The 15,209-nt window shown below is 33.3% G+C and overlaps 1 protein-coding gene across 1 annotated transcript; it reads left to right on the forward strand.

Annotated features, from left to right (window-relative positions):
* Positions 1-5,686: 5,686 nt before the first annotated feature.
* On the forward strand, positions 5,687-14,778 carry LOC125823201 (respiratory burst oxidase homolog protein E-like). The gene is made up of 14 exons (XM_049502615.1): positions 5,687-6,182; positions 6,316-6,475; positions 7,787-7,835; positions 9,208-9,321; positions 9,387-9,809; positions 9,877-10,260; positions 10,366-10,461; positions 10,685-10,800; positions 10,877-11,041; positions 11,124-11,283; positions 11,367-11,555; positions 11,684-11,812; positions 11,898-11,976; positions 14,669-14,778. Exons 1-14 carry the CDS (start codon positions 5,687-5,689, stop codon positions 14,776-14,778), a joined length of 2,670 nt encoding a protein of 889 aa, XP_049358572.1.
* Positions 14,779-15,209: the final 431 nt, after the last annotated feature.

The following is a 15,209-nucleotide window of genomic DNA, read 5'->3' on the forward strand; positions in this document are numbered from 1 at the left end:
ATAAACTAGAAGAGAAACTCTCAAAACTAACGTGGAAACAAAAGATCAAAACTAATTATCGATTCATTACAAAAACTAAATAGGACTATTTATTAGGTCCCACAAAGTTAGAACCCTAAAAAATGACATACTACTCCGCCAATAAAATTTGCGACCCAAGCCATAGTCATACATTGATCTACAACTAATGGATTAGCATTACAATAGCCATATGTTTCATTCTAAGGCTTTTGATCTTCACCTTGTAGATTGACTCGGGGATTGTGGATTGAATTACGGTATGTAAGTCCAGTTGTAGGTCCCTCTTCCAGCTTAGTATTTTCTTCATATACAAGCCATAAATGGAACATACCATCATATTTTGCCTCGTGACTTAACCAATTATGCAGGGTCTTGGTGACATATTATCTGAATACTTACACAACCTGATCTATGGTTCATGATTTGATCTATAACTATAAATCACTTTTTTCTGACAATATTCCTTCTTTTTCTATTTTTAGCCATTTTGACATCTAAAATATACTAAAAACATTATAACATGAAAATACATAAAAACAAGCGTAAGAACATATTAAAATTCACGTTTAAGATATAAGATGTGCCTTTCCATTCAGCGCATTGTCGAAATGCACTTTCGTTCGCCAAGTTGGCTTAGTTCATGAGCCAACTCGCTGGACATTTTGGCGAGCTAGAAGCTCACTCGGTGAGTCACCGAGTAGCTTTTACGAGTTCCAGCCTTCCTTTTCTCCAATTTTTTTTAACTTTTATTCTTCTTTTCAATTGTAATGTCCTTGCCTTGTTTTTGAGCCTTCAGGTTGGACATAAACAAATTAACATCATTTATTAACACAAAATAAGCATCGAGGACACTAATGCATTAAATAACAAGCCCTAAATGAGTCAAATTTCCGACTCATCAACTCTCCTGTTGGATAGAATAAAACCAGGTCCTTTGTTTTCTTCAAATATCTAAGGATTCTCTTAACAACCTTCAAATATGATTCATTTGGACAAGCTTGGATTCTTGCACATATTTGAAAACTGAACGCAATGTCTAGTCTACTAGAAATATGATACAACAAGAACCCAATGATACCTCTATACATGGTCTCATTCACATCCAGACAAAGTCAGTCAACATCCAGCTTCGAATTGGTTCCCATAGGAGTATCAATAGGCTTGGCATCCATCATGTGAAATTTCTTCAACAACACTTTGATGTATTTCTCGTCCGTTACTGAGCTTGATCAGATTCTTCATTCTCACCTTCAGAATCTACATTGTTAGTTTGAACTGCATCAACTTGTTCGAGATTGTCTACCAGACCAGGTCCCTCATCAGGTTCTTCGTCTTCATCAATTTTTTTAAGATTATTGGTTTCTTGAGAAGGGTTTTTTCAGCAGGTTCATCATTCAAGTTGTTCCTCTGAATGTGAAGCATCTCTTCAATCTCAGAATCTTCTTTGCTCTTTAGATTCTCAATCCCACAAGACTCATCGAACATCACATGGATACTTTCTTCAGCGCGTAGTGTATTTTTGTTGTACACACGATAAACCTTATTTGAAGAAGAATACCCCGCAAATACTTATTCATCACTCTTGGGATCAAATATCCCAAGATCTTCCTTTCCACTGTTCAAAATAAAGCATTTGCATCCAAAGGCCCTTAGATAACTGAGTTTGGGCTTTTGACTGTTAAACAATTCATAAGGAGTTTTGTTTAGAATAGACTTGATTAGATACATTTTTGTCACATAACATGCAATATTCACAACTTCAGCTCAAAATTTGCTTTTTCTGTTTCAATGATGATATAATCTACTTCCCGTTTAACACAGACATCACAAGCTTTGTCATTTGCAATTTTATATTTGGCAGACCACGAACCAAGTCTCTTCACTCACATGGAAAAGTCTTTTGTGTCATATATCAACATTCTCACCTTGAGAACTAAGGCAAGTGAGACTATCACTATGAGCAGTAGCTAGATCAACAATATACATGTGCTTGTATCTCTTTGCTGTCAAGATCACCACCCGAAAGATCAAGTTTGTGACCACACATTTATCTAATCAGAACTTAACTCCATTTTCTTTATCACAAATTTGTGAAACACTTAGAAGATTGTACTTCAACCAATTGACATAGTACACATCTTCATGGAGTGTCCACAAACTTTCCAATCCTGCCTACGCCAATAATGTACCCTTTCTTGCTATTGCCAAAAGAGACACCTCCACCCTTTTTTAGTTTTCTCAGGCATGTGCTTTGAGAATCCACAATTCATGAAACAACATTGGTTGATGCTAGTTCCCCTCACCTACATAACATATCACTTGTTAGCCTTGGGAACCCACTTGAGTCAGAGTTCCTTGTAAGTAGATAAATGAGTGATAAGAAAAAAAAATTGTCCAGTAAGAAAGACTGGTTTTCTTCAATTAGGACCAGAAGCAGGACCAGGTCCCTTCTTTTGCTCGTTTCTCCGTTTAGAATAGTTGGGAAAACTTTCTTCATGTTTTTGTTAAAATTGAACAGTCCTTGGTCATTTCGACCACAATGCAAACAAAGCAGATTATTGACAATAGAGACATATTTGTTGTGGGGATTGTAAGGATAATCGATTTTCATATAGCCTAGACCTCTTCCACCATTATGTTCCTGATTAGTGAGATTTGAAAGCTAGTTGGAGGAAGCAATCCATTTGAGGGATTTGTTCAATTCTTCTTTCACACGAATCAGGTCCCTCTCTAACTAAGCATTCCTTTCTAAGGTCATTGAGAGCTTCACTCAGCAGTGTTTAACCCTATTTCCAATTCATACTGCAAAATGTTTGCCTCACTTTCTCCTTTTGAGACCCTTATAGTGATCCCTTTTATTTTTTCCCTTTAATTCTAGATTTTTAGCTTCTAAAACAACCATTTGTTCTTCCATATCAAATATTTGGGTGACTAAAGCAATTTTCCATCTTGAAAGATGTCTAGGTTGTTGTTCAAGAGATCCTTCTTAGTGATTAGCTCACTGATTGAATCAATTAGTACAACAACTAGCTTTCTCAATTTACTATTGGAAAAGATATTCAAGCTTTCCTTGAATTTAGATAGGGTTACCTCTTCAATAACATCATTCTTCTAGACAACCTCATTATACTGTTGTTGAGGTTTGGGAACAAGTCTTGTGATTTCTCCAACCTTCACATCGATTGTAGGAATGTGAGAACCATCAAGAACAATATCTGAAGGCTCACTATCATGAGCCATCAGATAGTCATGCATGCGAGTATTCCACCAACAGTAGAACATGCCATTAAATAGAGGTGGCCTAATTGATGATTGACCTTCTTCTAGATCTAGTGGAGCTGCCATTCTCATATGAATCTCTCTTGGTGTTAACCTGATAGAGAGGTTAGGCTGTGATACCAATTGATAAAATGGATGTGTCCACTAATGGTCACTAGACCAAGTCCCTCAATAGAATAATAGTGTAGAAAATAAATAACTTAAAGTAAATCAAACACAGGGAACTTTACGTGGAAACTCCCTTGTTTAAGGGAGGAGAAAACCACGACCTATACTCACAGGATTTCAACTCAAACTCCATTTCACTTAAAACGGAGCAAAGCATCATATTACAAACTCTTATAACCTAGGAATTAAACTCTTAATCTCTTTCCCCTTACTGTAACAACTCTACTACAAAGGAAACTACGCAATAACTCTATTTCCCACTAAACCATAACTCTAGTTGATCTAGACTTCAAGAACCCAACAAGGCTAACCAACTACAGATCTCAAAGATAAGAGAAGAAACAAGAAGCGAATCTACTACACCCACACATCAACTAACTTAGTTGACACTCTTAGGCAACTCTACCCAAGAGAAGATCAAATCAATGATGTAAAGAGGCTTATGACTAAAACATAGATGATTCGACTAACTAACTCTAGTTAATCCAACTCAAACTAAAGACTTAGACAACCAACTAAACTACTATCCTTTATAACTTAGGAGTAGATTTACAATAAAAGAACACAAGACACAAAGCTCAAAATACAACAAACGACGCTTCAGCACTCCATCAGGTCCCTTGTTGAGTATGAGCAGTGCTCTTCCTTGAAGATGACTCTTTCTTTGTGAGCTTATGAATTTTCAGAATTCAAAAGTTTATTTTCCAAAACTTGAGTTATGTCATTGGAGGAAAAGACTAATATAGAATGGACACAAACCCTTGGAGTAAAGCCATTGGCTGGAAATCTGCTGCTCTACAAAGACGTGCACCAACCACAATATATTTGACAACTTTTAGATAATTATCTTTTGTCATTTTTATGTACGGAGTCTTTCCTCAACCAGGTCCCTTGTTAGAATCCGAAGTTTATTAAATCATCAAAACTTCTGATCAGCTCCAAAATAACTTTAGTTAATTTCAAATGGTTGATGTGAACAAATAACAAATGTGGATCAAAGTATCACCGACTAACTTGGAATCTATCCAAGGACAACCGTCTGAAACTCATGGCACTGCTATCTCCAACAAATCTAAAAGATTAAAATAAAATTTTGGAAATAGATTTTTTTTTAAAAATAATTAATGGAAATTTGGAACAAACAAAGAGACAAGAACCCTGTCATAAGCAAAGATTGCCAAGAACTTCATGAGAAAATTGGTTTCTTGATTAATTAAAAAGAATATATTCTTCTTGAGAATCATTTTCATCAAAAGGAGAATTTACTTTACTAACTTATGTGCAGAAGTTATTTACTATTTTTTTTGCAATTATCTTATATTGTAATAACTTCAGATTATTTGCTCTAATAAATACTTATTTTATTACTACTTTCTTACAATTCCAAAATTCATCAACACACTCTTCAATTTGTTAATATTATTATTGGTCATTAATATATTTTTTCCTATTTTCCACTCACTGGCCAAATTTCGGATAACATTTTCAAAATAATACTATATTTTTAAATTTTAAAAAAATTATAGAAAATAACTTTCATCATATCAAGATTATAGTACATATAATTAAATGAACAAAAAATGACTACTGAATACGGATTTTTATTGCTGGGACTTTTAAACTAGCTATTAACTAATAAATATTTTTTAATTTCTCTAATCTCATTGTTTATCGTATGCCATTGTTTTATTATTTATGTAAAGAGAAAATTACAAATAAATAAGTGAAAATAAATAGAATGTCAGGCATTGTTTCTCTAATCTCATTGTTTATCGTATTGTTTTTTCCACTCACGATTGTCGTATACAAAAATCAGATGGAACTGTTTTGTCCTTTGATAGAAATCTCAAATTTAATATTGAATATAAAGAAAATTCTATTAGGAGTGTCACACTTAAATTAAATTAATATACAATACACAATTCGATTTTTGAGCAAATAAGACACTAGGTGAGAAAGGAAAAATAAATTATGATATATATATACTAAAAGAGTCAGTGATGCTAGCTGTTACGAAAACACAAGGCTGCTAATATACATTCTTCCAAAAACTCTAGAAAGTACAAACCCACTCCACCTGCTCTTTCTAAAAAGAATTTCTCTCTCTTGCATGAATGAAAATGATGAAAGAGCAAAACCAGAAATCATGTTGATCAGAGATCAGTTATTTTAGAACACAGAGAGGAAGAATTTTTTATTTTTTTTTAAAATGCAGTTAATGTCACTTTTGAGGTCATCTCCAAGGAGCAGCTCCAATTACAGTCGGCACTTTGATATACCGGAGACAGAAACATCGGAGCATGTTGGTGGTGCAATGTTGCCTATTTTTCTCAACAATTTACAGAATACTAACAATTATGAGAGAGACTTGGTTGAGGTGACGCTACAGCTCGATAACAATTCCTTTGTTTTGTGTAGCGTAAAACCAAGTCCAGATCACAAAATCCAAATTGAAGAAGAAAATTCTCCCAGGAAATTCTCGTATTGGTTAAGATCACCGGAAAAGGATGATCAAAATCAGACGAGGGAGATGAAATTGAAAGTGGTGAGGAATAAATCGAGCACTGAGCGAGCTCTTGGAGGATTGAGATTCATAAGTAAAACGAGTGGAGAATGTGATAGTAATAATGATATTTGGGGAAAAGTTGAGAATCGGTTCAACGCTTTGGCCAAGGATGGTTTGCTGACAAGAGAAGATTTTGGTGAATGCATTGGTACATTACTTTCAAGTCGTTTCAGCTAACTGCCTTCTTTTCAACCACTCTGTTAAAAAATACACTAAATAGTATTTACGTTTTATAATCATGTATATGATATAGTTTTTTAATTACACGTGACATGGTGTAGGAATGGGGGATTCAAAAGAGTTTGCGGTGGGAGTTTTTGATGCATTAGTGCGAAGAAGGAGACAAAAGATGGCAAGGATTAGCAAAGCAGAGCTTCACGATTTCTGGTTGCAGATTTCTGACCAAAGTTTTCACGCCAGGCTTGAGATTTTCTTTGACATGTTTGTCTCTCTCTCTCTTCTATGCTTTTTCTGGTTTCCATTGTCTTCTTCTTCCCCAGTTTCAAAGTAAATATTAATGCTGCTAACACGAAAGCTTTATGTCCTCTTATGTTAAATAAAATTGGATTCGCTTCTTTTTACATTGAATTCTAATTTATCTCTATTATAGATACACTGATAATGACTGACCATCTTCTGTATTGGGAAGACGTGGCGGATTTGCCTAAAATCTTACCTCCACCAAATTTATGTACTAACTATTTATTCATTTCATCCAAAAACACTTGCTATAAAAATGGAAAAATAAGAATCCCAAAAGTATATAATGTAGCGAAAATAATTATTTGGTTAATAGTTTGATCTAAAAATGTGTTGTTATCAATAGTTTGATCTGAAAATATTTATATAGTCAATAATTTAGTTTTAAAATATCCATATAATTACATAATTGGTTAAAAATGTCTTTTTTTCTAATAAATATATATATATTTTTTTAAAACACATTTTTTTGGTAGAATTTTAAACACATTTGATTCCTAATAAGAGCACAGCTATTTTAAAAAACACCTATTAAAATCACTTTAACGAATAAATAATCTTTTTCAATTGCATATAATTCCAAGACACTGGCCTTTTTTTTCTGTTTTCCTCTGTGTCTTTCATATTACAAATTTGACTTGAATTACACGCTTACCTGTTGCTCCCTAGTCCCTCCCAATATTAATTACTATTGTGTCTTTCATGTTACAAGTCAGACTTGATATACACGTTTACCTATTACTAACTAATTTGGTGCAAAATGATTATACACACAAGTTTAATCTATAAAAGTAAAGCTGGAATTTAAGATCATAATATATATATATAGAATATCCAACAGTGTATATATATATATATATATATATATATATATATTGCCTTGATTAAACGTTGATGTAGCGTTTTCACCGACTTGCCTCATTTCCAAGTCAATAACACACTCTTTACATCTATTCTAGGCACTTCCCTGAGTTCGTAACTATTCATTGTTACTGTTTGTTATGGGATACCATTCGCTTTTCAAAATTTAAATTATAGTAATATTTTAAAATGTATTTTTTTTATCATATTGACAAAAGGAAATTTGTAATCCTTAATATTTTTCATATAGTTTTAATAAATCTAACTTTAACTATATGAGTTGATCTAATTAATTTTAACTTAAAAAAATTAATCTTAATCTCATAAAACAAAAAGTAGTATATAAATTGAGATGGTGGAGTATTTAATTTTTAATTGATGACGATGTAAATATGCATATTTTGATTATAGGGCTGATAGCAATGGAGATGGAAGAATCACGAAAGAAGAAGTTCAAGAGGTAAGATTATCATTGGTTCAACTTTCTCAATCAAAACAAATAGGGTGAACTAATAAAACAAAAAAAACAAAAAAAAGAGTGGTTCAGTTTTGGTCAAATTGACTAATTTCCGTCTAGAATGGGGGCAACTTAAATAATTATTTTTTTAAAAAAACAACTTGTTCTTCAATCTTCTAATTATTGTGAAAGTTTGAAAAGTCTGAACAGCTACTAGTATTTCAGAAACAATTTAATTTGTATCCAAAGATATCACTTTAAAATAAAAATAAAAAAGCCTCTACAATCAAATTAGTACTATTAGGGGTTGTTTGGTGTAAAGGATAAGTACAAATAATCTCGGGATTAAATTATAGTATCACTTAATTTGTTGTTTGGTTGGTAAGTTTGGGATAACTTATCCCGGGATTAATAATTAGTACCGGGATAAGTTATCCCTCCCCATGGGTGGTGTAGTAATTTCGGGATAACTTATCCTGGGATAAAATAGGTAAATGACAAATATGTCCCTTTAAATCCTTTTTATACACCATTTTTCACATTTATGTATATTTACATTTTTTAATACCATGTATAATAATATTTACTACTCCTTATTTTTATGATAATTATACATATTTTTCTATTAAAAAATTACACTATATAAATATAATTTTTATTTATGAATTTATTTGACTAATTCTTATGTTTATTTTATTTTGATTTCTCATAAATTTTCTTCTCTTTAACAAACTTAAGAGGGAAGTTCTATTTTAAAGCTAAATAAGAAAAAAGTTATCTTTTTAAATACACATGGTACTTATCACGGGGATACATAAACAAAAATATTTAAGTTGAATAAAATAAAAGTTTTATTTTAAAAAATGAATAACTAAAGCTCGCAAAGAAAAAATTAAAAAGTTTAAATAAAGTGAAGGGTAATTTTGTAAACAAACAACTTGTTCTTAAAATTTATCAATATATAATATTTTAAATACAACAAACCAAACATTCAATAAGAATTAATCTCAGGACAACTTATCTCATCATAACTAATCTCAACATAACTTATCGCATCATAACTTATCCCATCATATCTCATATTCAAACCAAACGAATTGCATAAAGTAAGTATGAGTATAAAACTTGATAAAGAACGCAACCCACTGCTTCATCCATAACCAGAGATCTCGGGTTTGAGTCTTGGGTATGGAGAAATTCTTGGTTGTAGCACCACCCTTGAATGAGTCAGTGCAATTTGAATTTAGTTGGAGCTCTAATGTTGGCTCTGAAACCAAAAAAATGAAAACTTGATAAAGATGGTAGGTAACTTTAAAAATCATTAGATTGTGAGATAATTCGTAATTTTATTTATATGTTTTTGTTCCTTGACCAGTTGATAATGGTGAGTGCTTCAGCAAATAAGCTATCAAAATTGAAGGAAAATGCAGGAGAGTATGCGTGTTTGATAATGGAGGAATTAGATCCAGAAGATGTTGGTTACATTGAGGTATGTTCCTCTGGCTTGCAAAGTGTGTTAAAAATAGCAACACTAATATGTGCCTTTTCCTTCAGTTATGGCAGTTGGAAACACTTCTTCTACAAAGGGACAATTACATGAGCTACAGTAGGCCTTTAAGCACAACCAGTGTCGACTGGAGTCCAAACATAGGAACCAGCAACGCCAACAACATAGTAAAGAAAGCAAGTCGTGCCCTCAAATGCCTTGTCTTAGACAACTGGCATAGAGGCTCTATTATCTTGCTATGGTTTCTCACTATGATTGGACTTTTCACTTGGAAATTCATGCAGTATAGGCAAATGGAAGCATTTCAAGTAATGGGTTACTGTTTGGCTACAGCTAAAGGGGCTGCCGAGACACTCAAGTTTAACATGGCACTAATCCTTTTACCAGTTTGTCGAAACATGTTAACTAGGTTACGTTCAACAAGAGCCAGGATACTTATTCCATTTGATGACAATATCAATTTTCACAAGGTAAACACTCCATACCTCAATTTATCACTAGTATCATATATTCCTTAACTACGCCATTGACTTGCAGATTATTGCACATGCCATAGCTGTTGGCATAATACTTCATGCAACCAACCATTTAGCCTGTGATTTTCCCCATTTGGTTAACTCATCGCCAGAAAAATTTGCACTCGTAGCTTCTGATTTTGACAAGTTGAAGCCAAGCTACATAAGTCTTTTGACTGGTGTTGAGGGCATCACCGGTATTTCTATGGTAATTTTGATGACTATAGCCTTCATACTGGCAACACGACGCTTCAGGAGGAGCGTACTCAAGTTGCCACCCCCTCTGAACCTATTAACAGGCTTTAATGCTTTTTGGTATTCTCATCACCTTCTGGCATTGGTCTATATATTGCTACTACTACACGGAACATTCCTGTTCTTTGTCCACAAATGGTATCAGAAGACGGTAAGGACTATGAAGATAATTAGTACAAAGAAAGAAAGCATTAAATTGAAAAAAACATTTATCCAAGATTATATGCTAACAATGTATCACCAATAACTATTGCAGACATGGATGTATATCTCCATTCCGTTAATCCTGTACATTGCAGAGAGGACTTTGAGAACATGGCGATCAGAAGACTATGCTGTTAAGATCTTGAAGGTAAGTTGCCAATGAGGCCTTCATCTCTAGCAAGCTAAGGGCAAGAAACTGATTCATGTGGTTAAATAGATGGCATTTTCATCAATTACACTTGTATTCTCGGGACAGTACAAGAAACTAGCTCCTAAAATGAAACTGTAGAACCACCTAAGAATATAGGGAGAGGAAGATGAAGAACAAGATAGAGGAAAACAAATAAAGAATTGATTTTCGGACCTTACAGGTTTCTGTACTTCCAGGAGATGTCTTGAGTTTGATCATGTCAAAACCAGCTGGCTTCAAATACAAGAGCGGGCAGTATATATTCCTGCAGTGCCCAACAATATCCTCATTTGAATGGTAGGTATTGTTGTTTCACATGCAAGCTTATTATGTTCCGAACAGGCATTGAACATATATCTCAATATTTCTCCAGGCATCCATTTTCTATAACATCAGCACCAGGAGATGACTACCTCAGTGTTTATATCCGGATCGTAGGTGACTGGACAAAAGAACTTAAGATGGTATTCACAGAGATTCCAGTATGTGTAGTTGGTCGAGCAAAGTTCAAAGAACATGAAAATGTTGATCAAAGAGGGTAACTTTACTATTTCTGTCCAGTAATCAAACGTACATCGTGATTTCCTTTACAAGTTCTAAAAATGCTATCGACCATGCAGTTGTTTACCTCGATTGTTAGTTGATGGACCATATGGAGCACCAGCACAAGAGTATCAAAATTATGATGTCTTACTTCTTGTAGGGCTTGGTATTGGAGCTACACCTTTTATAAGTATCCTAAAGGATCTACTGAACAATACAAGAGCACATGAAAATGTGGTAAATCTTACTTCATCATAACTTCAAAGCAATAACGTTGTAAGGCTACAAGTAAATATTTTCCGTCCATGATTCTGTTTCAGGATTCGAATACTGAGACCAGCGCATCAGATGATAGCTGGACAAGTTTTGCTTCTTCAAGCTCAGCATCAAGTGTAAAAAAGAAATCACAAAGGACAAGCAGTGCACATTTTTATTGGGTTACCAGAGAACCTGGATCTTTAGAGTGGTTCAAAGGAGTGATGAATGAAGTTGCAGAGATGGATCACAAAGTAGTACATACATACTTCTTGCTACATGTCCTTAAAATGCTCCTAATTGGAATTCTACGTTAGTCGATTTCTGTTTTAATATTATTGCCATCAACTCAGTTATGTTCTGTATTCTGGTGATGGAACAGGGTCAGATAGAGATGCATAATTATCTTACGAGTGTTTATGAAGAAGGTGATGCCAGATCAACTCTCATCACCATGCTCCAGGCACTTAATCATGCAAAACATGGTGTTGACATCTTGTCTGGCACTAGGGTATGATCCATTACTAACCTCACATAGACCTTATCAAAGTGAAATCTTTTTAATTCTACCGACTTTAAAACTAACTCTACTGCAGGTGAGGACACATTTTGCAAGGCCCAAATGGACTGAAGTGTTCAAGAGAATAGCTTTGAAACATCCCTACTCTACAGTTGGTAAAGAATTTCTACAATCTCAATTATGATAATTTATTAAGCACCAGCAGTTCTGACAAGTGCTCCTTCCTACATGATTTTGCTAGTTAACTTAGACCTAATGCTTATTGATTAATTCAGCAAAAATGAGACATCCTCATTCTAATGATAATCATCACATAGTAGAAGCTAATAAAACAACAAATATCAAAGGTTAGAGAAAATAGTCAAATAATCCTCTAACCTATTATCGGATTTCCAATTACACACTTATATTTCAAAGGGGTCCTATTACTATCCTTGACTATTTTAAAGTAGATTTATTTCCTCCCTGGAACGTCATTATCAGACATGTGTCTTGTGGTGAAATACAAGCACTTGCCACGTGTATTTCACCATTTAATAATATATTTTTTTTAAAAAAATTCTCCTCTTTCCTCCTCCTTTCTTCCTCAATCATTTCTTCAACCCTAAACTATAATAAACACCATCTTTTACCTCAACAAATTTCTATATCTCTAACAATTTATAAGAACGAAAATTCTGGTAAGCTTTTCACCCACTCCGAATCTCTAGAGCCTAGAAGATAGTGGCCTTAATCAAATCTTTCATTCGACCAATTCAACAATCTTTTCATATTTTTTTTTACATTTCATTTGATTTTCTTCATTAGAAAATTCCAAATACACATTGAATGGGTCATGAACATTCGAGATCAAATTTAACCTCCGACTATTCCATCGTCGACTCAGATCCATTGTGGATGAGCAGACCAATTTGTAACACCAATTTGAGAAACATCTCTCTGTTCCCCATTCTTTCTCCCTCTAAAATGTTCATAATTAATTTATAATTTGAGTATTTGATTTTGATTCTTCATGGGTTTTAGGAGAACATGTAGGAACCTTCTTTAAAAAAGTAGAAAATAATGTTTTGTTTCACATTGACTTTGTTACTCTTGAGTCTATGACTTTAAAAAAAAAAATCGAGTAATGGGTATATTTTTTTTTTAGCAATAAATTTAACAATTTGATTTTTTTTTTTTTTTAAATACAATTACTTCACATTGACTTTGTTACTCTTGAGTCCATAACTTTAAAAAAAATCAAGTAATGGGTATATTTATATTTTTTTTAGCAATAAATTTAATTTGTTAGATATGTTCTAAATAAGTTTATTGAAAAATTATTTATTCATAAAATGCATTAATTGTTGATAATTTTTATACCAAACATCCATTGATGAAGCTTCACCAATGATACTAGTGAAGAAGTTCCAGTTGTATAGATAAATAAGAAGAAAGAAAGAGAAAGAAAAAAGAAAAGAGAAAAAAGGGGAAATTAAAAAAAAAAAAACAGGCAACTCACTCTATCAAAGAGAGTGAAATACACATTCTTTGCCAACTTAATACTTGAAGGGTTATTTATTTCATTTTAAAGTAGTTCAAGGGGTAATATAACTCCCGTGAATTGTTAGTGTATAGTTAAAAATTCGGTAATAGGTTGGGGTCATTTCGCCATTTTCTCTCAAAAGTTATATACAAGCATGAAGAAGAATCTAAAAAATGCAGCAATATTGCTATATCCAAAGAACAACATGGTCGTTGATTAGATAAAAACAGAGTGGACATAACTCTACAATTAGAAAGGACCTAAAGGCATAGATCAGTTATTACAGAAGTCATGAATTGTAAACTCTTCATAGTTCATGAAATATTCAAACAATTAGATCAACTAACACCAGAAAGTATTTATCTTATTGAAGCATTTACAAAGTAGAACATCCAACCGGGCTCTTCCCAATTAACATTGTATATTGAAAAAGAAAGAGACACTAAATATAACAGAAAAATTAGAAAGAAAAATGGGAAAAAGTAAAAGTACCTCCCTAGACTATGACCCAAATTCAGAGACACACTTTAACTAAACTAAAGACCTATTACCTCCAAACTCATTTTTTAAATAATTTTGTACACCTTTTTGACTTACGTGGCATCCAAATATATCTCATGCACCTCAACTGCGTGGAATCACAGGGTGTACCACATAAGCCAAACCGTGTACAATATTATATATAAAATGAGTTCAGGAGGTAATAGGACTTTAGTTTAGTTAAGGTGTGTCTCTGGGATTTCGGTTATAGTCTGGGGATACTTGTGAGCAGTGGCGGAGGGAAGAATTTTCATCAAGGGGGTTCAAAAAAAATTAATCACGTAAATAATATCCACAAATAAACAGGTCGGATTAAACGGATCGAATCAAGAAGAAAAGGGTTTTTTAATATTTGACTTTGTAATTAGCGGTTAAACTAATAATTCCTAAATTCCCAATCAACGTTTTAATTTTATGGAACTAAACATCGTTTTCTGATTGCATTATTATTTTAAAAAAAAAATTAAAATGTCTAAAATATAAGCTGATAAAAAAATGCCTTTGCCCGGATTCGAACACACGACCTCGCGTGCAATAGAGCAAATTCCTGAACCCCCAACGCCACTGAGCTACACCTTTGGTATATATTCAAGGGGTTCAATAGTAGATATATACACGTAAATTAATATTTTAATCTTTATATAAATAGTGTAATTTTTCGATGAAGGGGGTTTGAATGAACCTCCATGGTTCAACGTAAATCCGCCCCTGCTTGTGAGTTGTGCCTTCTCCCAAAGAAAAAACTGCAAAATGAAACTGGAGACTGACAAAATGATATACAGGAGTCTTCTACTGTGGGATGCCTGTCTTGGCAAAGGAGTTGAAGAAGCTATCACAAGACTTAACTTACAAGACATCCACACGTTTCGAGTTCCACAAGGAGTACTTCTGATATTACCAATTTTCATCAATAATATCCTAGTGATTTTTTCCCTTTATATTTTGTGATTATTATTTATGTGATGCATGTACATGTATATTTCAATTCAAAAATGTAAATGGATGTATCATAGAAGATACTATATATGCTGAAAGAGAGTTTTCTCACTAGAAAATTGTAAATGTTCATCAAAGCAATCATTTTACAGAAATACATAGGACATATTATTGTACCATAATGCACATCTTGTGTGTATCTTTTTTTTTTTGTTATGATGGTGTCCGGACCAGCATGCGCACTATGACTATTCACTAGCTACCTGTTACGGCCGCCCTACGTACCTCCCACCAACCTAGGAAGAAAGATTTAGGCAAATGAGAAGAAATCATTTGTTCCCTTTGCCCCAATTTATGTAACGAAATCACCTGTTTCATCGGTCCAAG

Source organism: Solanum verrucosum, unplaced genomic scaffold (assembly GCF_900185275.1).
Source record: "Solanum verrucosum unplaced genomic scaffold, falcon-dt-bn FXZP01000096.1, whole genome shotgun sequence".
NCBI lineage: Eukaryota > Viridiplantae > Streptophyta > Magnoliopsida > Solanales > Solanaceae > Solanum > Solanum verrucosum.

Bases quoted from the DNA above. Each gene is read 5' to 3' on its own strand.
- LOC125823201 (XM_049502615.1), top strand. From the start codon at position 5,687: ATGTCACTTTTGAGGTCATCTCCAAGGAGCAGCTCCAATTACAGTCGG. The intron at 9,322-9,386 runs GTATGTTCCTCT...CTTTTCCTTCAG, and splicing joins AAGATGTTGGTTACATTGAG to TTATGGCAGTTGGAAACACT. The intron at 10,462-10,684 runs GTAAGTTGCCAA...CGGACCTTACAG, and splicing joins ATGCTGTTAAGATCTTGAAG to GTTTCTGTACTTCCAGGAGA.